Genomic DNA, 25,640 nt, shown 5'->3' with positions numbered 1-25,640 from the left:
AGTATCTTCTTTTTGTTCCAGAGCTTTCCCGTGTGCCATTAAGCTGCTAGTGTATGCTCTCTCCCATTTCTTTTTGGAGGCACTCATGGCTATTTGTTTTCCTCTTAGCACTGCTGTCTTTGTGTCCCTAAGATTTGGGTATGTTGTGCCTTCATTTTCATTAAATTCTAAAAAATAAATCTCCGATTTCTTTCTTATTTCTTCTTTGGCCAAGTTGTCATTGAGTAGAGTATTGTTCAGCCTCCATGTGTATCTGTGCTTTCTGTTGTTTTTGTTGCTGTTGAAGACCAGTCTTATTCCATAGTGATCTGATAGGAGGCATGGGATTAGTTCGATCTTCTTATATTTGTTGAGGTCTGTCTTGTGACCAATTATATGGTCAGTTTTGGAGAAGGTATCATGAAGTGCTGAGAAAAAAGGTATATTCTTTTGCTTTAGGGTGAAATGTTCTATAAATATCAGTCAAATCCAATTAGTCCAAAGCTTCAATTAGCTTTACTGCGTCCCTACTTAGTTTCTGTTTTCCTAATCTTCTGTTGAGAATAGTGGAGTGTTGAAGTCACCCACAATTATTGTGTTAGGTGCAATGTGTGCTTTGATCTTTAGCAAAGTTTCTTTTATGAATGAGGGTGCTCTTGCATTTGGCACATAGTTGTTCAGAATTCAAAGTTCTTCTTGGTGGATTTTTCCTTTGACCAGCAATAAGTGTCCTTCCGTTTCTCTTTTGATGGCTTTAGGTTGAAAGTCAATTTTATCTGATATTGGAATGGCTATTCAGACTTGTTTCCTGAGACCATTTGCTTGTAAAATTGTCTTCAAGGTTTTACTCTAAGGTAGTTTTTGTCTTTGACACTGAGATGTTTCCTGTATGCAGCAAAATGTAGGGTCCTGTTTCCTTGTCCAGTCTGTTAGTCTATGTCTTTTTATTAGGGAACTGAGTCCATTGATGTTAAGAGATATTAAGGAATAGTGATTATTAATTCCTGTCATTTTTTATGTTATTTTTATATTTGAGTAGTTATCTTCTTTTGGGTTTGATGAAAGAAGGTTACTATCTTGCTTTTTCCAGGGTGTTATTTCCCTCTTTGTATTGGAGTTTTCCTCTTATTATTCTTTGCAGAGCTGGGTTTGTGGAAAGATATTATGTAAATTTGGTTTTGTCCTGGAATATCTTGCGTTCTCCATCTATGGTGATTGAAAGTTTTGCTGTGTATAGTAGTCTTGGCTGACATTTGTGTTCTCTTAGAGTCTGCATGAGATCTGCCCAGGATATTGTAGCTTTTCATTTCTTCCCAAGGCTTTCTATCTCCAAAGTTGTCTCCCTTTGTGATTTTTAGTGGTTTCTACTTCTGTTTTTAGACCCTGGATGGTTTTGCTCAGTTCCTTCATTTGTTTGTTTGTGTTTTCCTTTAATTCTTTAAGAGATTTTTGTGTTTCCTCTTTCATGACTTCTGCCATTTGACTTTCTCCTGTATTTCTATAAGTCTTTTTTGTGTTTCTTCTCTATTGCCTTCTATCTCTTGCGCCTTATTCTCCTGAATTTCTTTAAGTGATTTTTGTGTTTCCATTATCCTGGTTTCTAGCTTATTCATGTTCCCCTGTATTTCTTCAAGAGATTCATTAATGTCCTTTTTGTGTTCTTCTCGGAGCATCATGACCAGTGATTTTAAATCCAAATCTTGTTTTTCTGGAGTGTTGGTGTATCCATGACTTGCTGATGTTGGAGAGTTTGGTTCAGACGCTGCCATATCGCCTAGATTTCTGTTAGTAGAGTTCCTACGTTTGCCCTTTGCCATCTTGTTATCTCTGAAGTTAGTTGGTCTTGCCTCTGACTGATGTTTGAACCTCCTGTGAGGCTGTAGGGCTATTTCAGCAACATGGGAGGCTGAGTTTCTCCTGTCACAGATTGCTGATGTGCTGCCCTCCTCTTGGGTGCCCTTGGAACCCTAATGTGCCTTGCCCCAGATTGTGTCTGTGAACCAGGTGGTGCCTGTTTACTCCTTCAGGGAGTGCTGATGGTGTATGCTTCGGGGACCTTTTCTGCAGGAATCAGCAGAGTGCTGATCATTGCTGGGCAGCCACTACCCAATCAGGGTGGTGCACACAGGAATAGCCTAGTTGCTCAGGCCCTGAGTCTAGGCAAAAGCCTGGCAGGCTTAGGCTTGAGCAATGTTCGCCTTAGGCTATGACTATGAACTGGTTCTGTCTGGTAGCCGTGATGGCAGCATGTGCGCTTCTTGAAAGTCCTGGGAGAGTCTGCCCAGCAAACAACCTCCTGGCCGGGTTGGCACACAGATGGCCCACCAGACAACCCAGGGCCTGGGTGCAATCCAAATCCTGGGGTGCTTAGACCCCAGACATAGGGGCATAGCCCGCTATGTTAGCCTGGGGCTATGACTGTTAACTGGCTTTGCCTCCTAGAACTCTCTGGTGTCCTGTAGTCAAAATGGCAGCATATGTGCCGGGACAGACTGCCTGGCAAAGAACCTTATGGCTGGGTTAGCTCACCGATGGCCCCAGAATAGCCCAGAGCCTGGGTGCAGGACAACACCTGTGAGACTTAGACTCCCGCGATGTTGGCCTCAGGCTAAGTCTACTTACCTCGGGGCTTTTGGTTCTCTCTGGTGATGGTCAGTGATAGCGGACACAGGGCCTGCCAGGACCCTGTATCCTTGGTTCCACTGCTGATCGCCCTTCAGCTGGATAAGATGCTGCTGCCGCTGCCACCGCCACCTCTCTTCCTGGAAGTTCTTTGTTTCTTCTGATATGTTCCTCGTTTTCCTTCCAAGACTTGAACTTTTTTCATACTAGTCTTTTGCTTCCTTGATTTGGCTACCCCAAAGAACTTTATATTTTGTGCTTATTGTGAAGAGTGTTGTTTCCCTGATTTATATCTCAGTCTGTCCTTTGTATATAGGAAGGCTACCAATTATTTCTTTGAGTTAGTCTTGTATCCAGGCATACGGCTGAAAGTGATCACAGTCATATAATTTCCCTGTAGAATTTTGGGGTTTGCTTATGTATACTATCACATTATTTATAATAATGATGTCTTGAATTTTTATTTTCTTGTCTGCATCCTTTGATCTTCTTTGGCTAACTTACTATGTAAGGTCCAATTTATTAATAACATCTCTTAGCTTCAGCTTATTTATTGAGCTTTTATCAGATTGACTCATGCATTATCGATAGTGGGTGGGGTATTATAGTCTTCCACTACCAATATGTGAGATCGATGTGTGCTTTGAGATTTCCTGGTGTTCCTTTAACAGCCTTGGGTTTTGATGCTTGTGGTATAGTTGTTGAGAATTGGGATGTCATATTGGTAGATTTGTACTTTGATGAATATGAATGCTCTTTCCCTTCCCTTTTGAGTAATTTTGTTTTGAAGTCTATTTTATCAGATATTAGAATATCTATTGTACATTGAATTTTAGGTCCATTTGCTTAGAAATCCTTTCCCCAACACTTTAATCTGATGTAACTACTATGCTGATTTTGAGATGTGTTTCATATTTGCTTTGAAAGGTTGGATCTTGTTTTCATATCCGTTCTGTTAGCCTATATCTTTTTATTGAGGATTTAAGTCCATTGATATTGAGAGATATTGAGAGATATTGATGCTTCTTGTTTTTATCGGGTGCCAGAAGTGGTTATATGTTTGAGTATGAGTGTATGTGTCTTTGTTTTTCTGCATAGTTCCCTCTTTTGGTTTTTCTGCTGTGAGGTTATGAATTTCTTATGTTTTCATTGGTATACTTTACCTTCTAGGGTTGGAGTTTTCATTTTAGCACCATCTGTAGCAATGAATTTGTGGACAGATATTGTTTAAATTTGTGTTTATCACAGAATATTGTTTTCTCCAGCAATGGTGATGGAACGTTTGGCTGGGTATAGCGATCTGGGCATCTGTGGTATCTTAGAGTCTACAATGTAATTGCCTATGCGTTTCTAGTTTTAGTGTCTCCACTGAGATGTTTGTGCAATTTGAATACATCTGCCTGTATAAGTTACTTGGCCTTTTCTCCTTGAAGCATTTATTATTCTATTTTCTATATGTTCAGTGTTCTGATTATTGTATAGAAAAGTGAGTTTATTTTCTGATCCAATCTATTTTATGTTATATATTCTTCTTCTACATTTATAGGCATTTTTTTTTCCTTTTTCTTTTTTTTAGGAATTAGGTAATTTTTCTTTTTTGAGTGTATTAAATATCGGTCTTCGAGCTAGGATCTTCTCCTTGTTCTATTCCTATTATCTTGATTTTTATTTCTATTAAATTTCTTCTTTCTCAGTGCCCCATATTCCTGCATGTTCTGTGTCAGGGACACTTATTCTCCCTGTGGATTTCTTTTCTAGCACACAGTCAAGTCTTGACAGCTTTTGGTTTGTGTGGTTGAGTTTAGTATTTTACTCTAATTTGTTTCTTTTTTTAGTAGGATTTTTTTATTATATATTTTTATTTTCTATATTCTTGGTTTATATTCCAAATGATTTCCCCTTTCCAAGTTCCCCCCTCCCCATATGTCCCATAAACCTTCTTTTCTCCACCCTTTGTCAAATCACCTCTCTCCTTTTTCTCTGTCCTCCTACTCCCCTCCAATGCTAGATAAAGCCTTTCCAGTAACAGTGCCCTCTCCTAACTTCTTCATGGGAGTCATTGGATATGCTAATTGTGCCTTGGGTATTCAAAGTTTCTGGACTGATTAATATCCACTTATCAGAGATTCCATTCCATGTGTATTCTTTTGTGATTGGGTTACCTCATTTAGGATGATATTTTCCAGTTTCAACCATTTGCCTAAAAATTTCATGAATTCATTGTTTTTAATTGCTGAGTGGTATTCCATTGTATAAATATACCACATTTTCTGTATCCATTCCTCCATTGAGAGACATCTGGGTTCTTTCCAGCTTCTGGCTATTATAAATAAGGCTGCTATAAACATAATGGAGCATGTGTCTTTATTGCATGCTGGGGAATCTTTTTGGTATATGCCTAGGAGAGGTATAGCAGGGTCCTCCGGAAGTGTCATGTCCAGTTTTCTGAGGAAAGGCCAGACTGATTTCCAAACTGGCTGTACCATCTTACAACACCACCAGCAGTGGAGGAGTGTTCCTCTTTCTCTACATCCTTGCCAACACCTGCTGTCTCCTGAGTTTTTAATCTTAGCCATTCTGACTGGTATGAGGTGAAATCTCAGGGTTGTTTTGATTTGCATTTCCCTAATGACTAGTGATGTTGAGCATTTCTTAAGGTGCTTCTCAGCCATCTGAATTTCTTCAGGTGAAAATTCTTTGTTTAGATATGTACCCCATTTTTAATAGGGTTATTTGGTTCCCTGGGGTCTAACTTCTTGAGTTCTTTGTATATATTGGATATTAGCCCTCTATCAGATATAGGGTGGGTGAAAATTTTTTCCAATTTGTTGGTTGTCATTTTGTCCTTTTGAGAGTGTCCTTTACCTAACAGAAACTTTGTAATTTTTTTTATTCGATATAATTTATTTACATTTCAAATGATTTCCCCTTTTCTAGCCCCGCCACTCCCCGAAAGTCCCGTAAGCCCCCTTCTCTTCCCCTGTCCTCCCTCCCACCCCTTCCCACTTCCCCGTTCTGGTTTTGCTGAATACTGTTTCACTGAGTCTTTCCAGAACCAGGGGCCACTCCTCCTTTCTTCTTGTATCTCATTTGATGTGTGGATTATGTTTTGGGTATTCCAGTTTTCTAGGTTAATAACCACTTATTAGTGAGTGCATGCCATGATTCACCTTTTGAGTCTGGGTTACCTCACTTAGTATGATGTTCTCTACCTCCATCCATTTGCTTAAGAATTTCATGAATTCATTGTTTCTAATGGCTGAATAGTACTCCATTGTGTAGATATACCAGATTTTTTGCATCCACTCTTCTGTTGAGGGATACCTGGGTTCTTTCCAGCATCAGGGAAAAAGATAGCCAAATGGTGCTGGTTCAACTGGAGGTCAGCATGCAGAAGAATGCGAATTGATCCATCCTTGTCTCCTTGTACTAAGCTCAAATCCAAATGGATCAAGGACCTCCACATAAAGCCAGACACTCTGAAGCTAATAGAAAAGAAACTGGGGAAGACCCTTGAGGACATCGGTACAGGGAGAAAGTTTCTGAACAGAACACCAATAGCGTATGCTCTAAGAGCAAGAATTGACAAATGGGACCTCATAAGGTTACAGAGTTTCTGTAAGGCAAAGGACACCATCAAGAGGACAGATTGGCAACCAACAAATTGGGAAAAGATCTTCACCAATCCTACATCAGATAGAGGGCTAATATCCAATATATATAAAGAACTCAAGAAGTTAGACTCCAGAAAACCGAACAACCCTATTAAAAAATGGGGTACAGACTTAAACAAAGAATTCTCACCTGAAGAACTTCGGATGGCAGAGAAGCATCTTAAAAAATGCTCAACTTCATTAGTCATTAGGGAAATGCAAATCATAACAACCCTAAGATTTCATCTTACACCAGTAAGAATGGCTAAGATTAAAAATTCAGGAGACAGCAGGTGTTGGAGAGGGTGTGGAGAAAGAGGAACACTCCTCCACTGCTGGTGGGGTTGCAAATTGGTACAACCACTCTGGAAATCAGTCTGGCGGTTCCTCCAAAAACTGGGCACCTCACTTCCAGAAGATCCTGCTATACCACTCCTGGGCATATATCCAGAGGATTCCCCACCATGTAATAAGGATACATGCTCTACTATGTTCATAGCAGCCCTATTTATAATTGCCAGAAACTTTGTAATTTTATGAGCTCCCATTTGTCAATTCTTGATCTTAGAGCATATGCTTTTGGTGTTCTCTTCAGGAAAATTTCCCCTGTGCCCATGTCCTTGAGGAGTTTCCCCAGTTTCTTTTCTATTAGTTTCTGTGCATCTGGTTTTATGGGGAGATCCCTGATCCACTTGGAGTTGAGTTTAGTACAAGGAGATAAGAATGGACCAATTCACATTCTTCTGCATGCTGACTTCCTGTTGAACCAGCACCATTTGGTGAAAAGGCTATCTTTTTTCCACTAGATGTTTTCTGCTCCTTTGTCGAAGAACAAGTGACCATAGGTGTGTAGATTCATTTCTTGGTCTTCAATTCTATTCCATTGGTCTACTTGTCTGTCACTGTGCCAATACCATGCAGTTTTTAACAGTATAGCTTGAGATCTGGGATACTGATACCCCAGAAGTTCTTTTACTGTTGAAAATAGTTTTAGCTATACTGGTTTTTTTGTTATTCCAGGTGAATTTGAGAATTCCTTTTTCTAACTCTGTGAAGAACTGAATTGGGATTTTGATGGGGATTGCGTTGAATCTGTAATTGCTTTTGGCAAGGTGGACATTTTAATTATTTTTTTTTATTCGATATATCCTTTATTTACATTTTAAATGATTTTCCATTTTCTGGCACCCCACTCCCCGAAAGTCCCATAAACCCTCTTCCCTCCCCTTCTCCCCCCCCCCCGTCTACCCTTTCCCACTTCCCTGTTCTGGTATTCCCCTATACAGCTGCACTTAGTCTTTCCACAACCAGGGTCCACTCCTCCATTCTTCTTGGACATAATTTAATATGTGGATTATGTCTTGTGTATTCAAAGTTTCTAGGATAACATCCACTTATCAGTGAGTGAATACCAGGATTGATCTTTTGAGACTGGGTTATCTCACTTAGTATGATGTTCTCCAGCTCCATCCATTTGTCTAAGAATTTCATGAATTCATTGTTTCAAATGGCTGAATTCCATTTTGTAAATATACCACAGTTTTTGTATCCATTCCTCCCTTGAGGGACAACTGGGTTCTTTCAAGCTTCTGGCTACTACAAATAGGGCTGCTATGAACATAATAGAGCATGTGTCCTTAGTGCATGCCAGGGAATCCTCTGGGTATATTCCCAGGAGTGGTATAGCAGGGTCCTCCAGAAGTGTCATGCCCAGATTTCTGAGGCACCACCAGACTGATTTCCAAAGTGGTTGCACCATCTTGCAATCCCACCAGGAGTGGAGGAGTGTTCCTCTTTCTCCACATCCTTGCCAACACCTGCTGTCTCCTGAGTTTTTGACCTTAGCCATTCTGACTGTTGTTAGGTGAAATCTCAGGGTTGTTTTGATTTGCATTTCCCTAATGATTAATGATGTTGAATATTTCTTAAGGTGCTTCTCAGCCATCCGAAGTTCTTCATGTTAAAATTCTTTGTTTAGCTCTGTACCCCACTTTTTAATAGGGTTATTTGGTTCTCTAGGTTCTACCTTCTGGAGTTCTTTGTATCTATTAGATATTAGCCCTCTGTTGGATTTAGGGTTCTTGGATTCGGTTGGCAAGAATTTCATTAAATATTTTTGCATAGATATTCATAAGGGAAATTGGCCTGAAGTTTTCTTTCTTTGTTGGATCTTTGTGTGGTTTTGGTATCAGTGTAATTGTGGCTTCATAGAATGAATTGGGTAATGTTCCTTCTTTTTCTATTTTGTGGAATAATTTGAAGAGTATTGGGATTAGGTCTTCTATGAAAGTCTGATAGAATTCTGTACTGAAGCCATCTAGTAATGTGCTTTTTTTTTTGGTTGGGAGAATTTCAATGACTGCTTCTATTTCTTTAGGGGTTATGGGACTGTTTAGATGATCTATTTCATCGTGATTTAATTTTGGTGTTTGGTATCTGTCTAGGAAACTGTGCATTTCCTCCAGATTCTTCATTTGTGTTGAGTATAGGCATTTGTAGTAAGATCTGATGATTTTTTTTTTAATTTCTTCAGTTTTTGTTCTTATATCTCCCTTTTCATTTCTAATTTTGTTAATCTGGATACTGTCTCTGTGCCCTTTGGTTAGTCTGGATAAGGGTTTATTTATCTTGATGATTTTCTCAAAGAATCAGCTCCTGGTTTTGTTGATTCTTTGTGTGGTTGTCTTTGTTTCTACTTGGTTGATTTCAGCCCTGAATTTGATGATTTCCTGCCTTCTACTCCTCCTGGTGAAATAGCTTCTTTTTGTTCCAGGGTTTTCAGGTGTGTCCTTAAGCTGCTAGTGTATGCTCTCTCCATTTTTTTTTTTTTTTTTGGAGGCACTCAGGGCTATGAGTTTTCCTCTCACCACAGCTTTCATTGTTTCCCATAGATTTGGGTATGTTGTATACTCATTTTCATTAACTTCTAAAACGTCTTTGATTTCTTTTTTTATTTCACCCTTCACCAAGGTATCATTGAGTAGAATACTGTTCAGTTTCCATGTGTATGTGGGCTTTCTGTTGTTTTTAATTGCTATTGAAGACCACTTTTGCTCCATAGTGATCTGATAGGAGGCATGGGATTATTTTGATCTTTTTATATTTGTTGGGGTCTGTCTTGTGAACAATTATATGATTGATTTTCGAGATGGTACCATGAGGCGCTGAGAAAAAGGTATATTCTTTACCTTTAGGATAAAATGTTATATATATGTATATATATGTTAAGTCTAATTGGTCCAAAGTTTCAATTTGTTTCACTGTGTCCCTGTTCAGTTTTTGTTTTCCTGATTGGTCCATTGAGGAAATGGCAGTGTTGAAGTCACCCACAATTATTGTGTTAGGTGCAATGTGTGCTTTGAGCATTAGTAAAGTTTCCTTTATGAAGGAGGGTGCCCTTGCATTTGGAGCATAGATGTTCAGGTTTGAGAGTTATTCTTGGTGTATTTTTCCTTTGACCAGCAAGAAGTGTCCCTAAGAGTCTCTTTTGATGTCTTCGGGTTGAAAATCAATTTTATCTGATATTAGAATGGCTACTCTGGCTTGTTTCCTGAAACCATTTGCTTGTAAAATTGTCTTCCAGCCTTTTACTCTAAGGTAGTGTTTGTCTTTGTCACTGAGGTGTGTTTCCTGTATGCAGCAAAATGCAGGGTCCTTTTTACGTATCCATTCTGTTAGTCTATGTCTTTTTATTGGGGAACTGAGTCCATTGATGTTAAGAGATATTAAGGAATAGTGATTTTTACTTCCTGTCTTTTTTGTTGTTATTTATTAAATTTTATTGGTTATCTTCTTTTGTGTTTGATGAAAGAAGGTTACTATCTTGTTTTTTCCAGGATGAGGTTTCCCTCCTTGTATTGGTGTTTTCCTCCTATTATCCTTTGTAGAGCTGGGTTTGTGGAAAGATATTGGGTAAACTTGGTTTTATCATGGAAAATCTTGGTTTCTCCATCTATGGTGATTGAGAGTTTTGCTGGGTGTAGTAATCTTGGCTGGCATTTGTGTTCTCTTGGAGTCTGCATGAGATCTGCCCAGGATATTCTAGCTTTCATAGTCTCTGGTGAGAAGTCTGGTGTGATTCTAATAGGTCTTCCTTTATATGTTACTTGGCCTTTTTCTCTTAGTGCTTTTAATATTCTTTCTTTGTTTAGCACCATTGGGGTTTTGATTATTATGTGACAGGAGGTATTTCTGTTCTGGTCCAGTCTGTTTGGAGTTCTGTAGGATTCTTGTATAATCATGGGCATCTCTCTCTTTAGGTTAGGGAAGTTTTCTTCCATAATTTTATTGAAGATATTTCCTGGTCCTTTAAGTTGTCAATCTTCAGCCTCATCTATGCTCATAATCCTTAGGTTTGGTCTTCCCATTGTGTCCTGGATTTTCTGTATGTTTTGGGTTACCAGCTTTTTGCATTTTGCATTTTCTTTAACTGTTGATTCCATGGTTTCTATGGTATCTTCAGCATCTGAGATTCTTTCTTCTATCTCTTGTATTCTGTTGTTGATATTTTCACCTATGTCCTCTGATTTCTTCCCAAGCTTTTCTATCTCCAGCGTTGTCTCCCTTTGAGATTTCTTAGTCGTTTCTACTTATGCTTTTAGATCCTGGATGGTTTTGCTCAGCTCATTCACTTGCTTGGCTGTGTTTTCCTGTAATTCTTCAAGGGATTTTTATGTTTCCTCTTTCATGACCTCATCCTGTTGGCCAACGTTCTCCTGTATTTCTTTAAGTGATTTTTGCATTTCCTCCTTATTGGCTTCTGTATTCTCCTGAATTTCTTTCAATGATTTTTGTGTTTCCCTTGTAAGGACTTCTAACTTTTGATCTATTTTCTCCTGAATTTCTTTAAGAGATTTATTTATGTCCTTCATGGGATCCTGTAACAGCATCATGACCAGTGATTTTAATTCCAAATACTGTTTTTGTGGTGTGTTGGGGTATTCAGGACAAGCTGTTAATGGAGAGTTGGTTTCAGATGCTGCCATATTGCCTTGATTTCAGTTAGGAACATTTCTACGTTTGCCTTTTGCCATCTAGTTCTAACTGGTGTTAGTTGGACTTGTTATCAATGCTGGACTCACTAGTGCAAGCTTCCTCTTCCCAGCTGGCCTCTGAGTGCACAGCTTGCTCCCTGCATTGCCTAGAGATGGGGTGCTATGGCCCAGGCAGTTCCAGATCCCTAAGTGGAGACAGGAAGGATCCTGCCAGAGGCCTCAGGACTGGATCCACTACTCTGCAGGACCAGACACACCAGAGCATGCTGCTTCCTCCCAGCCAGCCTCTGGGTGAACAGCTGGCCTCTGGCATGGTCTGGTGACAGGGTTCTGTGGACCAGGCAGTTCCCAATCCCAAGGCAGAGACCAGAAGGCTCCTGCCCGAGGCCTCAGGACTGGATTCTCAGCTCTGCAGGGCTGGACTCACCAGAGCATACTCCTTTTTCCCACCCAGGCTCCAAGTGCACAGCTGGCCTCTTGCAAGGCCTGGAGACAGGATGCTGTGTCTTGTTTCTGTTTTAAATTCATGCATTTAGTGTACTTTCTTTAAATTCACTATTAATCTTCTTAATAATGTCTATCATGTGAGAATTTTCTATATGGGGCAGTTGACCCCTTTTGTTCATCTTTTTATCTGACTTCGTAGATTCAATTGAATATGTTCCATTTGACTTTTTCTCTAAGAATATCAATTATACTTAAACTATTCTGGTGGTTTTCAAACATGTTCAAGACACATCAGCATGTACTGCTTATCAGTAATGCTGACACCTTTGGGAACTCTTCTGATTTCTCTTTTCTATCTGTTGTAGCAGTTTTGTCAAGTGTTTCATTCATCTAAAGATATACCCAGGTAGTATTGCATTCACTTTGTGGGTTTGAGCAGATTATAGCCTAGCACAAATATAAAGAAGATACAATGCTCAATTTAACTGTGTTATTCTGCTTCTTTGCAGTTCTTGACTGTATGTCAGTTTCCTTTTCTAGATAACAAAATTTTCCTTTTCTGTGAAAGTTTCCTTTAACTTTTCTACAAGGCAGGAACATGAATAAAATTTTACTCCCGAGTATTTTTAAATGTGATCATATTCATTTTCCCTTCACTTTAAGAGGAGAGAATTTTGCAGATTCAACCTTAAAAGTAAAACATTCTTCTCTCTAAGGAAGGGATATTTTTCACTTAATTCTTCAGAGAATTGGGTTTTTTGTTTGTTTTTAGTTTAAATTATACGGTCAGATATAATTATTTGTGTATCTACACTATATAGTCTATTAAAATAATGTATTCTTTGACAGGTACAACAAGCATACAAATAGAAAATGCTTTTCTTCACATCCATTTCTCTAAGTTTCTTAGTTCTCTGCATACACACAGATCCTCCAGTCTCCCACTATCTCCCTATTCTATATTCATGTCTTTTTATTTGTTTTTTCTTTCATGACCCACTAGATTTATGACTTACAGGGCCTTCCATATGGGCATGAATATGCAGTTATCCAATGAGGCAGAAGGAATTAAAAAATGTTGGTATTTCTAATGACAATGACTTCCTCTCCTTTAGAATCTTTTAAATTCTTACATTGCTCATGTGATGGGCTTGACCCCATAAACTTCCTCCCTCATCTGAAGTTAAACATTTTTATGGGCTCGATCTTGTTCTGTATCTATACAGGCAGACTTTGCTATCATAAGCTCCTGAGTGCCATGACCATGTCATACATAAAAGACATTAGTTCATGAACCACCTAACCAGCATCTGATTTGTTCATTCTCTCAATCCCCTCTTTCCCAATGGTTTTTATGATTTGGAAATCCTCTCATGGCTGTCCTGTTTCAATATGAACAATCAATATTCGTGGCATAGAGAAATTATCTGATATAATCTCACAATAGCAGGATTTTATGGATATAAATATTTAGGAGGAAATTCAATAATGTATATTCTTAGCCAAACAGAAGCAGTAGGCACACCCATATGATTTCTGATCTCCCAAGATATTGATCTAAAATATGTTTGTTGTAACAGGCATGAGTTTGTCTTGTAAGGACATCCTCAAATACCATGAGCAAGAAGTTGTTTATTCCCATAACAGTTGCACCAGTATTTCCCCAGTATGCATATCATGTCTGGAAAGTAGGTATTTTAGAATGCAAGGTCTTCAGTTGGGAAAAGCCTCTGCTGACTTTACTTCCTCAGCAGTTTGTAGTTTAGCTTCTACCAGAGTGAAATGTGCCAAACAGACAAGCAGAATAGACAACAGGGTGAAAGTTTTCTCATTAGTTCTGGCCTCACTGCTGTGTCCTGAAGCAAAGTGTGTGGTGCCTTGAGCAGTAGGGTCTGACCATGTGGTTTGTATGTGTAACCAAAGGCAAGGATCATAACCTGCATTATCTTGGGGTCTTTTGGGGGCTTCTTAACTGCCACCAGTATATTTTATATATAATAAACTGTAATACCTCAGTTTAAATTCTTTTTAAATTGCATTTTACTTTGTAACTAGCTTAAAGTTGTAGCTATATATGACTTCTTCATAATCTTCAGGTTTGGTTAACTTACCCTACTCTATTCTCTCTGACTCTGACCCAGCTTTGCAGGTCTCCATTAAATGTTCCTATACATTTTGCGTCCTTCCTTATTTGCAAATTTCTTATTTTAAAATCTGAAAATTTTATTTCATTTGAACTTTCTTGAGTTATGTATGGTGGTGAAAAATTATGGCTTTTCTGAAAACCTCTTATGCAAATTTAAACAACCTCATTCAAATCGTTTTTATTTTTCTTAATTTTTCAAATTGTAAATCTCAAAATTTAGAATCTGTCTGCCAGAGTCATCACTGAGTGACAGAGGAAAGTTCAGAAATAAAACCTGAATAGTGGTGATAGATTTGCTAAAAAGCATATAACTTTGTTAATGTCTTGGTATAGTCATACATGTGCTAGCCTTGTGATAAATATTTGATAAATGAAATAAAAACCAAAGCCACAGGAACATACAGTTTGTGAAAGAGAGGGCAATTATAGTAACCAGGTTTATTTGCATCCCAGTGAGTTATACTGCAATTTCTGACAGTTATTTTCTCTTTTAGCTCCATCCATTTTTACAAAAGGGCAAACTTGGAAGAAACATCAATGAGGAGAACACTGTGACCCAAGAAGATTCAACAACCAAGATTGACATCTTTAATTACCATTCTCTGCAGAGTGGTACCAAACCTCAAGTGAAAGTTGGCGAGTTTCTGTTTGAATCTCACGGTGTTCAGCATCTTTCCCTAAATGACAAACTCATAAATTTGGGTGTATACAACAATCAGGTGAGTTTCTTTAAAGTCAGCACTTGTGGGGAAAAAGGAGGAGATGCCTGTGATGGTGGCAGGAGGTCCTTCATAGGAGAGCTCTGGAATGCAGATCCTGAGGGGATAGGAACACCAGCAGGACCAAACATACTGAAGGCCCACAGGACTGGAGCTGCAGGCCTAACCGGTGGGGCCATTAGCACAGCCTTGAATACCTATTATAGGTGAAGCTGTTTAGTTGTGATGGGGCTCAGCAGGCTGAGAGGAGTCTGGCTTGGATCCTTTCCCATGTCAGCTGGAAATGCTGAGGCTTGCTCTGTGCTTTTACACAGCAGGTTTAATAAAAGAGACAGTTCATAGTTTTATCTTTTATTATTAAAAGACTTAAAGGAGAAAATGAGGAAGAGAAGAAAGAGTAATGAGGGACAAACATGACCATGTGAAAGAGAGAATGAGAGAGAGAGAGAGAGATGTGTGTGTGTGTGAGAGATGTGTGTGTGTGTGTGTGTGTGTGTGTGAGAGAGAGAGAGAGAGAGAGAGAGAGAGAGAGAGAGAGAGAGAGAGAGAGGAGAAGGATAAAAGAGAACTAAGGGGGGTGGGAAGTATCCATTTATAGTAAGGTGGGTTACCTGGCATTGCCAGGTAACAGAACACTAGGGAGTGGGGCATGCCACATGTGACTGATGACCACAGTATTATGGAGTTGAGTCTCCAGAGTGGCCTTGCCCAACCGAGCTACACACACCATGGTCCCACAAGCACTGTATGGTGTTCTCAGAGTGGAATTCCTCAGAGAACAGGGTTAAGGGAATGTTGAGTGCCATCAGGCTGAAAGTGTCCTTAGTTTGTCCTTTATAATGGTGAATACCACAACTTTCTGCCTATGAGTCATTGTAAGAATTACTGATTCATTTTGGATTAATTCTTCAGATGGTTTCATTCTTGTAATGATCAGATACACCCATGGTTTACCTAGAACGAAATAAGAAAAAAGAAAAAAGAAACAAAATCTTCGACAGCCATTTGGATTGATCATAGTGGTCAAGGCTTTAGTGGAAGTAACTGTCTTCAGTAAATAAATAAAATAAATACATGTGGATGAAACCAGTCTCCCCAAATAAGGACTTATAAATATAACTTTGATTTTATGAAGTTAATTGTCATCTCTGAGGCTTACTGCCTCCACCTGCTATCCTAATTCTACTTCAGGATGCTTCTAGACTCCTATGGTCTATTCTAGTTCTAGAACATTTACAACCTTTGAGATTTAAAGCTGAAGAAGCTCCCCATCTCTACCTCTTTCTGAGTTCTGGCTGGCTGGTTCAACTCAGGTTTTGTGGCCCAATGTCTTCTTCAAGCTGATTGCTTCAATCTGACTTCTCTCAGTTTCTGACTGAATTTGATCTGCTTTGCTTCATACTAAGTTCGGCAATATGTATTAATCTTTTGGCTCCTTCTTAGATATTGCTCCTCTTTCCTTACAGTATTATGTAGCTTAATTTTCTGTATATTTATTCATTTTATTGGGCACATTTCCTTCAGAATCAATATGAAGATATACTTTGATGTAATAAAGCTGTTTTGGTGAATTGATGATTTTCTAATTGCTGATCATGATTTTAAAGAGCTCCTAAATTCATACAATATTCTCAAGCACCCTATAAAATAAAAGTTGCAAATAGAGCTCTTTATAACTTCATGTTTCCTGGATTAATTGTGCTCGGGGAAAAAAACTGATTGGAAAAAATTAATGATCAATGAGAAAACATTTATTTAATTATAGGTCAAAGAAATATTCCATGGGTGTTCACTGTGGAAAGGCAAGGCCATATGAAACTGTTGCTTTCAACTTATAATGAACTGATACAAAGAAAAACTGCTTTGAATTTATATACTTTCTGCTGTAATTCCTTTTTTTTTAACATTTTATGTATGAGGTAATTTCTTTTTACATAGATTTTTGTAACATAAAACCTATAAAAACACTGAAAGCAATAATAAAGACTTGGAGTAGCCTCTTTGTGCTTCTCCCAATGTGCGCTTGTTTTCTGTGCACTTACTCTGACTTTCTTAGTTTCTTTTCTTTTCTTCCTTTCCTTTTTTCTATTCTTTTCTTCCTTCCTTCATCAATTCTTTCCTACCTTCCTTCCTGCCTTTTCCTTCCTTTCTTCCTTCATTCCTTCCGTCCCTTAGTCCCTCTTTCCCTCTCTCTGTCTGTTCTTTGTTTCTTTCTTTGTTTCTTTCTTTGTTTCTTTGTTTGTTTGTTTGTTTGTTTGTTTGTTTGTTTGTTTGTTTCTTTCTTTCTTTCTTTCTTTCTTTCTTTCTTTCTTTCTTTCTTTCTTATTTCTTTCTTTCTTTCTTTTCTGCTGCAGGAGGAGTAAACTGCAAGAAGACATCAGCTTTTGGCCCAGCATAAACAAAACCAAGCTAATTGTCCAAAGCCATCAGATCCTACCACCAGAATAGAGATAATTAAATAGTCAGAAGCCATCTTTTATTTGGTTACAGTTTTGTTTTTATTTCTTTTGATTTTTGTACTGTTGTATTTATTTTCAAGGTTGAATGCTTAGTTGAGTTTTAGGGACTTCAGTCTGATTTTTGAGAAAGAACTCAAATTTGGGCAGGTTGAGAGAAGGGGAGGACCTGAACAGAGATGGGAGAAGGGAAGGACATGATCAAAATATATGAAATAAATAAAATGAAATAAATGAAAGCAAGAAAATCAATCAAACAATGAAATAAAACAAAGCAACAGTTGAAAAAGAGAATTAGGGATAGGGAGAAACAGGCAATTTGGCTTCACACTCTCTAAAAGTCTGGTACTTCTTTCTTATAGTACACAGATGTCCTGCTGAAATTTACCATCTCGATGCTAATACTGAATGTCATGAGCTGATTGCCTTTGCTCCTCTCATGTCACCTATACAGATTCCCTTTTCTCTTTGCAAACAAAGTTGTCCTCTTGGATTTAGGAAAACACAAGATGGTCTGTATGCATTCTGTTGTTATCATTGTGTCCCATGTCCAGCTGGAGAGATTGCAAATGAAACAGGTATTTATAAAATGGTTCTCAATGTGGAAATTTCTAGAAATGGTTCTGAATGTGGAAATAATGCACCACTAGATAGCGGTGAAAACACAACACCTGAAGACAGAGTTATATTTATGTAGCTGACTCTTAATACTTTAAAACAAATTAATGCTGGGTTGAGGTGGCAAAGTTCTAAATGCCAACTCTCAGTATGTGGATATCTGAGTTCAAGGCAATTCTGATCCACAGAGTGAGTTCCATGACAGCCAGCGCTGAAGAGAGAAACCATGTCTTGAAAAACAAAACAAGTCTTGATCTTAGAGCATAAGCTATTGGTGTTCTGTTCAGGAACTTTCCCCCTGTACCGATGTCCTCAAGGGTCTTCCCCAGTTTCTTTTCTATTAGCTTCAGAGTGTCTGGCTTTATGTGGAGGTCCTTGATCAATTTGGAGTTGAGCTTAGTACAAGGAGAAAAAGATGTATCAATTCATGTTCTTCTGCATGCTGACCTCCAGTTGAACCAGCACCATTTGTTGAAAAGGCTATCTTTTTTCCACTGTATGTTTTCAGCTCCCTTGTCGAGGATCAAGTGACCATAGGTGTGTGGGTTCATTTCTGGATCTTCAATCCTGTTCCATTGATTCACCTGCCTGTCACTGTACCAATACCATGTAGTTTTTAACACTATTGCTCTGTAGTATTGGTTGAGGTCAGGGGTACTGATTCCCCTAGAATTTCTTTTGTTGTTGAGAATAGTCTTAGCTATCCTGGGTTTTTTGTTATTCCAGGTGAATTTGATAATTGCTCTTTCTAACTAGCTCTATGAAGAACTGGGTTGTGATTTTGATGGATATTGCATTGAATCTGTATATTGCTTTTGGCAAAATGGCCATTTTAGCTATATTAATCCTGCCAATACATGAGCATTGGAGATTTTTCCATTTTCTGTGGTCTTCTTCCATTTCCTTCTTCAGAGTCTTGAAGTTCTTGTGATACAGAACTTTCGCTTGTTTGGTCAAAGTCACACCAAGGTACTTCAGACTGTTTGTGGCTATTGTGAAGGGTGTCATTTCCCTAATTTCTTTCTCAGCCTGCTTATCCTTTGAGTATAGGAAGGCTACTCATTTGCTTGAGTTGATTTTATAACCTGCCACTTTGCTGAAGTTGTTTATCAGCTATCGGAATTCTCTAGTGGAGTTTTTTGAGTCACTTAGGTAGACTATCATATCATCTGCAAATGGTGATAGTTTGACTTCTTCCTTTCCAATTTGTATCCCCTTGACCTTCTTATGTTGTCTAATTGCCTGAGCTAGTACCTCAAGTACAATATTGAAAAGATAAGGAGAGAGGGGGCAGCCTTGTCTAGTCCCTGATTTTAGTGGAATTGGTTTAAGTTTCTCTTCATTTAGTGTGATGTTGGTTACCAGTTTGCTGTATATTGCTTTTTACTGTTTAGGTACGGGCCTTGAATTCCTGTTCATTCCAAGACTTTAAGCATGAAAGGATTCTGAATTTTGTCAAATGCTTTTTCAGCATCCAATGGAATGACCAGGTGGGTTTTTTTCTTTGAGTTTGTTTATGTAGTGGATTGCATTGATGGATTTCCATATATTGAACCATCCCTACATCCCTGGGATAAAACCTACTTGATCGTGGTGGATGATCATTTTTTATGTGTTCTTGGATTCAGTTGGCAAGACTTTTATTGAGTATTTTTGCATCGATGTTCATAAGGGAAATTGGTTCTCTTTCTTTGTTGGATCTTTGTGTGGTTTCGGTATCAGCATAATTGTGGCTTCATAGAAGGAGTTTGGTAGTGTTTCTTCCATTTTTATTTTGTGGAATAGTTTGAAGAGTATTGGTGTTAGGTCTCCTTTGAAGGTCTGATAGAATTCTGCACTGAAAACATCTGGTCCTGTGCTTTTTTTGGTTAGAAGACTTTCTATGACCCCTTCTATTTCTTTAAGCGTTATGGGACTAACCCTGTTTGGTCCTGATTTAATTTTGCTATTTCGCATCTGTCTAGGAAATTGTCCATTTCCTCCAGATTCTCCAGTTGTGTTGAGTATAGGCTTTTGTAGTAGGATCTGATGATTTTTTTTGAATTTCCTCAGTTTCTGTTGTTACATCCCCCCTTTCATTTCTAATTTTGTTAATTTGGATACTTTCTCTGTGCCCTTTGGTCAATCTTGTTAAGTGTTTATCTATCTTGTTGATTTTCTCAAAGAACCAGCTCCTGGATTCATTGATTCTTTGTATGGTTCTCTTTGTTTCCACTTGATTGATTTCATCCCTGAGTGGGATCTCATGAAATTCCAGTTTTTGTAAGGTAAAGGACACCGTCAAAAGGACAAATCAGGAACCAATAAATTGGGAAAAGATCGTCACCAACCCTACATCTTATAGAGGGCTAATATCCAATATATACTAAGAACTCAAGAAGTTAGTCCCCCGAAAGCCAAGTAACCCTATTAAAAATGGGGTACAGAGCTAAACAACGAATTTTCACTGGAAGAACTTCAGATATCTGAGAAGCATCCTAAAAAAATGCTCAACTTCATTAGTCATAGGGAAATGCAAATCAAAACAACCCTGAGATATCACCTTATACCAGTCAGAATGGCTAAGATTAAAAATTCAGGAGATAGCAGGTGTTGGCAAGGATGTGGACAAAGAGGAACATCCTCTGGTGGTGTTCCATTTTGCTGGTGCATTACTGGTGGCATTGTAAATTGGTACAACCACTCTGGAAATCAGTCTGGTGGTTCCTCAGAAAACTGGGCACATCACTTCCAGAGGATCCTGCTGTACTACTCCTGGACATATACCCAGAGGATTCCCCAGCAGGTAATGAGGATAAGTGCTCCACTATGCTCATAGCAGCCCTATTTATAATAGCCAGAACCTGGAAAGAACCCAGGTATCCCTCAATGGAACAGTGGATGCAAAAAAATGTGGTATATATACCCAATGGAGTACTATTCAGCCATTAGAAGCAATGAATTCATGAAATTCTTAGACAAATTGCTGGAGCTGGAGAACATCATACTAAGTGAGGTAACCCAGTCTCAAAAGATTAATCATGGTATTCACTCATTAATTAGTGGATATTAGCCTGGAAAATTGGAATACCCAAAACATAATCCACACATTAAATGATGTACAAGAAGAACGCAGGAGTGGCCTGCTTCTGGAAATACTCAGTGTAACAGTATAGGGCAAAACCGGAACAGGGAAGTGGGATGGGGTTGATGGGAGAACAGGGAGAGTGAAGAGGGCTTATGGGACTTTCGGGGAGTAAGGGCCAGAAAAGGGAAAATCATTTGAAATGCAAATAAAAATATATCAAATAAAGAAATAAAAAAAAGAAAAGGAAAACAAAACAAAAAAAAAAACAAAAACATTGATCTCAACCTAGTCATTTTTGTTACTGATATATATTTATCTGTTTGTTTTATTTGCTATGCTGTGTGTATTGATCTCAAACTCATGGGTTCCAACAATCCTCCAGGCTGAGCCTCCTGGGTGACTATGACCACAGGAGTGTTCTCCTGTATCTGGTCCAGCTTTGTCTTCTGCACATCTGCTTTGTGTTTAAGTTTCATTTCTTTGTTTCCCTGCTTTTCACTACTGGTTCTATTACAGCTAGATCAGTATTAATGGGTAAGGTTAGTGTGCTGTGTATACTATAAACAGCTAGTGCTCCCCATATACCCTAAAGTATGAGATACATTATAGAGCATGACCTTATGTCATGCTTACAATAAATATTAATATAAGCAATGTTTTATTTACATGGAAATAAGACTTCCGAGAAACCATATAAAGTGATAAGTTCAAAAAACCTAGAGTTGGTTGAGACAAAATACAGACTTGTCAAATGAGAGCAACTGCTAATAAGAATGCATCAGAGTGACATTGATGGCAGATACAGCAGTCCTTTTCTGGAACCCTGGGACACTGGAACACTGGGAAACCTGGACCCAGGGTTTACATCCTATGGTGAATTGTAGAAACTCCATAACTATTTGTTTATGATTAAATAAGTATTTCCTGTATGAACTAAAATTCCCTTTGTAATACTTTGACTCTTGAGGGAGCTGTTATTATGCATTCCTTGGTATGGTAAGCTACTATCAGGCCAGAGTGTAACCAAGCACTGAGAGATCCCAGAGGATGAATGATTTGTGGGGCTGTGAGTGATGTGCAGGGCTGTGAGTGATGTGTGGGGCCTGAGTGATGTGCAGGGCTGTGAGTGATGTACAGGGTTGTGAGTGATGTGTGGGGCTCTGAATGATGTGTGGGGCTGTGAGTGATGTGTGGGGCTGTGAGTGATGTGTGTGGCTGTGAGTGATGTGCAGGGAGGACTGTGAGTGATTTGCAAGTATACATTTACTGAAAACCAGGATTTTAATGGGGTGATATGTTTCTAGTTTACTAAAATTTCTGAGAATAATATTTCTACCATCATCATATTTTTAACAAAATTTTGTGCTGGGAATAGAACCTAAAGCCTTATATGCAGCCCTAGACTCAACTGTATCCAGAGATCATGCCATTGTCACCATAAATTTTTTTCTCCTGATAAACTCTAATCAGAGTTTAATCCAGGATATTAAGAAACTTGTCCAAAACAAGAGTTTTTTACCCTAAGCAAAACTATTCACCTAAAATGTATTGGATTCAGCATTATTTCTTGAACAATGATACATCCTTGGATAGTAAACAAAATGAAAGAATCAAAAGAAAATATTACTGTTCCTAAACATAGATGTCAGTAAATGCTAGAAAGTTTTATTTTCTAGGTGTTCCTGTTAGAGACCTGCTTTGACAGTCTAGTTCTCTCTTGGAGGTAGCTGAAGTGGTAAAGAGTTGAGTGGTGGTGGATGGAGAGCAAGTCTTGGTCTTGTGAGATATTTATAGATGCTTTTAAATAATGAAACATTTACCTGACTTAAGTTTAAGTTACTTTGCAATAGTACCTGGCCTGCCTCTCAGTTCTTCTAGGGGTCAGAAACTATAGCCTCTGGCATTTCTTACCTCATAATAAAACAATTGGGGATTATGTAAAGTAGCCTTCCTTCTTGTCTCTGCATGAACTTGGAGGCTAAGACTTACAGCCTGCTAAGGAAAGTCTCTGGAAGAAAAAGAATACCTTGAAAAGCGATTTTGATATTTATTTCCAAGCTCTCCAAATAATTCTCTACTCCAAAAACTCTCTCATTTCTTCCCCATTTCTAAATTCCTTTTTAATCTCTAAGTTCACTTATAATTTCTAAGTTATTCTACTGTGCTCTTCTCTTTCCCATCCTGTTCTCACCTCCTGCTTTGATGTAGTATTGGCCTTCCTAGAGTTTTGCACTATTTCTAGGCAAATAAAGTACATGATTTTTTCAACCAAGTCCTTTTTTACAAAAGGTCATTAAAGTACAAACATAAATTAAAAATCTCCCTTTGAATAAGAAGTTTACAAGAGAGATTGTTTAAATATGTATCCTTTAAAATGCAACATATTTTATCTGTCTTTAGCACTATAGGTTCATTGAAATTTAAAATGCATAATTTTTATTAGATATATTTTTTTCATTTCAAATGTTGTCCCCTTTTCTGTTTCCCCCCTCACCTGAAAATCCCATAAGCCATGCCCTCTTCTCCAATCAACCCTCCCCTGCTTCCCTGTCCTGGTATTCCTCTACACTACTGCATTAAATCTTTCCAGGACCAAGAGCCTCTCCTCCCTTTGGTATCTAACCAGACCATCCTCTGCTGCCTACATCTGGAGTTGTGGGTAACTCCATTTGTATTCTTTGGTTGATGGTTTTCTCCCTGTTTCCTCTGGGAATACTGGATGACTCATGTTGTTATTCCTCCTGTGGCACTACAAACACCTTCAGGTCTTGGGTCCTTTCTCTAGCTCCCCCTTTGTAGATCCTGTGCTCAATTCAATGGCTGGCTGAGAGTTTCCCTTTCTGCATTTGTCAGGCACTAGGAAAACCTCCCAGGTGATAGGTATATCTTGCTCAGGTCAGCCAGCACTTGTGGGCAGCCACAATAATGTTTGGGTTGTGTATATAGGATGGATACCTGGGTGGGGTAGTCTCTAGATGGTCTTTCCCTCAGCCAGCACTTGTGAGCAGCCACAATAATGTCTGGTTGTGTATATAGGACGGATACCTGGGTGGGGTAGTCTCTGGATGGTCTTTTCCTCAGACTCTGCTCCAGTTTTTGTCTCTGTATATCCTTCTGTGTGTATGTTTTCTTCTTTCTATAAAGAACCCAGAAATCCATATTTTGTTCTTCCTCCTTCTTGGGCATGATTTGATATGTGAAATATGTCTTGGGTATTCCAAGCTTCTGGGCTAATATCCATTTATCAGTGAATGCATACCATGAGTGTTCGTCTGTGATTGGGTTACATCACTAAGGATGACATTTTCCAATTTCATCAACTGGTTTAAGAATTTCATGAATTCATTGTTTTTAATGGCTGAGTAGCACTCCATTGTGTATATATACCACATTTTTTGTATCCATTCCTCTGTTGAGGGACAGCTTTGTTCTTTTCATCTTCTGGCTATTATAAATAGGACGTCTATGAACGTAGTGGAGCATGTGTTACATGCTGTAGAATCCTCTGGGTATATGCCCAAGAGTGGTATAGTAGAGTATGCCAGTAGTATTATGCCCAGTTTATTGAGTAACCACCAAACTAATTTCCAGAGTGGTAAGACCACCTTGCAATCCCACCAGCAGTGGAGGATTGTTCCTTTTTCTCTACAACCTCTCCAGCATCTGCTGTCCCCTTAGTTTTTGATCTTAGCCATCCTGACCAGTGTGAGGTGAAATCTCAATGCTGTTTTGATTTGCATTTCCCTGATGAATAAGGATGTTGAACATTTATTTAGGTGCTTCTCAGCCATACAATATTCCTCAGTTGAAAATTCTTTGTTTATCTCTTTACCCCATTTTTTATGAGTATTATTTGGTTCTCTGGACTAACATCTTGAGTTCTTTGTATATAGTGGATATTAGCCCTCTGTCTGATGTAAGGTTGGTAAAGATCTTTGTTAATTTGGATACTGTCTCTGTGCCCTCTGATTAGTCTGGCTTACCATTTATCTATCTTTGCTGATTTTTTCAAAGAGTCAGCTCCTAGATTTGTTGATTCATTGTATGGTTCTTTTTGTTTAAACATGGTTGATTTTGGTCCTGTGTTTGATGATTTCCTGCCTTCTATTCCTCTTTCTTCAGTGTATTAGCTTCTTTCTTTTCCAGAGTTTTCAGGTGTGCAATTAATAAGCTAGTGTATATTCTCTAGTTTCTTTTTGGAAGCACTCAGGGTTATAAGTTTTCCTCTTAGCACTGCTTTCATTGTGTCCCATAAGTTTGGGAATATTGTGCCTTCATTTTCATTAAATTCTGAAAAGTCTTTAATATCTAACCTTATTTTTTCATTGACCAAGGTATAATTGAGTAGAGCATTGTTCATCTTCCATGTTTATATGGGCTTTCTGTTATATTTGTTGCTATTGAAGACCAGTCTTAATCTGTAGTTATCTGATAGGAGGCATGGAACTACTTCAATCTTCTCATATCTGTTGAGGTCTGTTTTGTGACCAATTATATGATCGATTTTGAAGAAGATACCATGAGGTGGTGAGAAGAAGATATATTCTTATGATTTAGGTTGAAATGTTCTAAAGATATCTCTTAAGTCCATTTGGTCCAAAACTTCAATTTGTTTCACTGTGTCTCTGATTAGTTTGTGTTCCCTGATTGGTCCATTGAGGAGAGTGGAATGTTAAAATCACCCACAATCATTGTGTGAGGTGCAATATGTGCTTTGGACTTTAGTAAAATTTCTTTTATGAGTGAGTGTGCCCTTTTGAGTATATATGTTCAGAATTGAGAGTTCTTCTTGTTAGATTTTTCCTTTGAAGAGTATAAAGTGTCCTTCAGTGTCTTTTATGATGACTTTAGGTTGAAAGTTGATTTTATCTTGTATTAGAAAGGCTACTCAAGCTTATTTCCTTGGACCATTTTCTTGGAAAATTATTTTCCAGCCTTC

At 38.4% G+C, this 25,640-nt stretch overlaps 1 protein-coding gene across 1 annotated transcript in view; it reads left to right on the top strand.

The window, feature by feature from the left end:
• LOC127677649 (vomeronasal type-2 receptor 26-like) overlaps positions 1-25,640 on the top strand; it is a 44,764-nt gene that overhangs the window by 13,807 nt on the left and 5,317 nt on the right. Inside the window, exons 4-5 of the mRNA XM_052172684.1 lie at positions 14,336-14,560; positions 17,471-17,594. Coding sequence (XP_052028644.1) covers positions 14,336-14,560; positions 17,471-17,594 — 349 coding nt within the window. The remainder of the gene's footprint in view (positions 1-14,335; positions 14,561-17,470; positions 17,595-25,640) is intronic.

Source organism: Apodemus sylvaticus, chromosome 2 (assembly GCF_947179515.1).
Source record: "Apodemus sylvaticus chromosome 2, mApoSyl1.1, whole genome shotgun sequence".
NCBI classification, from domain to species: domain Eukaryota; kingdom Metazoa; phylum Chordata; class Mammalia; order Rodentia; family Muridae; genus Apodemus; species Apodemus sylvaticus.
This window is presented reverse-complemented; position numbering and strand designations above follow the sequence as displayed.